Genomic DNA, 731 nt, shown 5'->3' on the forward strand with positions numbered 1-731 from the left:
CTTTGCCTCCTCTCCCTTCACCCTCCCCCGTTGCCCGTCCCAGGGACCGGCCTCGTGGGCGTTCTGGAGGAGGTAGACCTCAGGAGATATGAATTCAGCCACCGCGCCGGCCAGAGCGAGTGCGTCGACTCCATCAAGGTTCGTGGTTCAAGGCGCCAATGGCCCAAAGTTTTTTTTTTCCTTTTTGCATTTTTTTGTACGGTATTCTTATCTTTAAACGCCCCCCCCCCCTCCTCAAAATATATGCGGATTATATGCCGAAATGACGAGCGTAAAACTCACCTCACTCTGTAATCTTGAGGAATCCAATTACCTTTTTTTTCCCTTTAAGGGGTATAATCTTGGTAGCCTACTCCTCACTCCTCTCTGAAATGTCATCATGGTACTCCGTCTTCACTCCTCTTCATCTCCAGAGAATATTAAGAGAATTGTGAACGCTACTCAGCTCGTATCATTAAATTCAGGAAAATGCCATATTCCCCCCCCCCCCACTTACAATGGAATTTCAGTCTGGTGAAGGCTAATTTCATGCAAAATGCAAAAATGACCGATAGCCGAGTCTCTACATGTCGTCATTAGCGCTCTAATGATTAATATAGATTAAAGCAATTATGCCACGTAATGAAACACAATTATTCACCGGGATGATTCAGCGGAGGGACGAGATAGAGAGGACAAAGGAGAAAAGTACATGCTATATTCGTGCGTCTATGCGTGTATGTAGCATGTAT

At 45.7% G+C, this 731-nt stretch overlaps 1 protein-coding gene across 1 annotated transcript in view; it reads left to right on the forward strand.

Annotated features, from left to right (window-relative positions):
- LOC119586370 overlaps nucleotides 1-731 on the forward strand; it is a gene marked incomplete in the record, with an annotated part of 38,470 nt that overhangs the window by 27,351 nt on the left and 10,388 nt on the right. The window contains 1 exon segment of the mRNA XM_037935081.1: nucleotides 44-138. Within this exon segment, the coding sequence (XP_037791009.1) occupies nucleotides 44-138 (95 nt within the window).

This window comes from Penaeus monodon, chromosome 21 (assembly GCF_015228065.2).
Source record: "Penaeus monodon isolate SGIC_2016 chromosome 21, NSTDA_Pmon_1, whole genome shotgun sequence".
Classification (NCBI taxonomy): Eukaryota; Metazoa; Arthropoda; class Malacostraca; order Decapoda; family Penaeidae; genus Penaeus; species Penaeus monodon.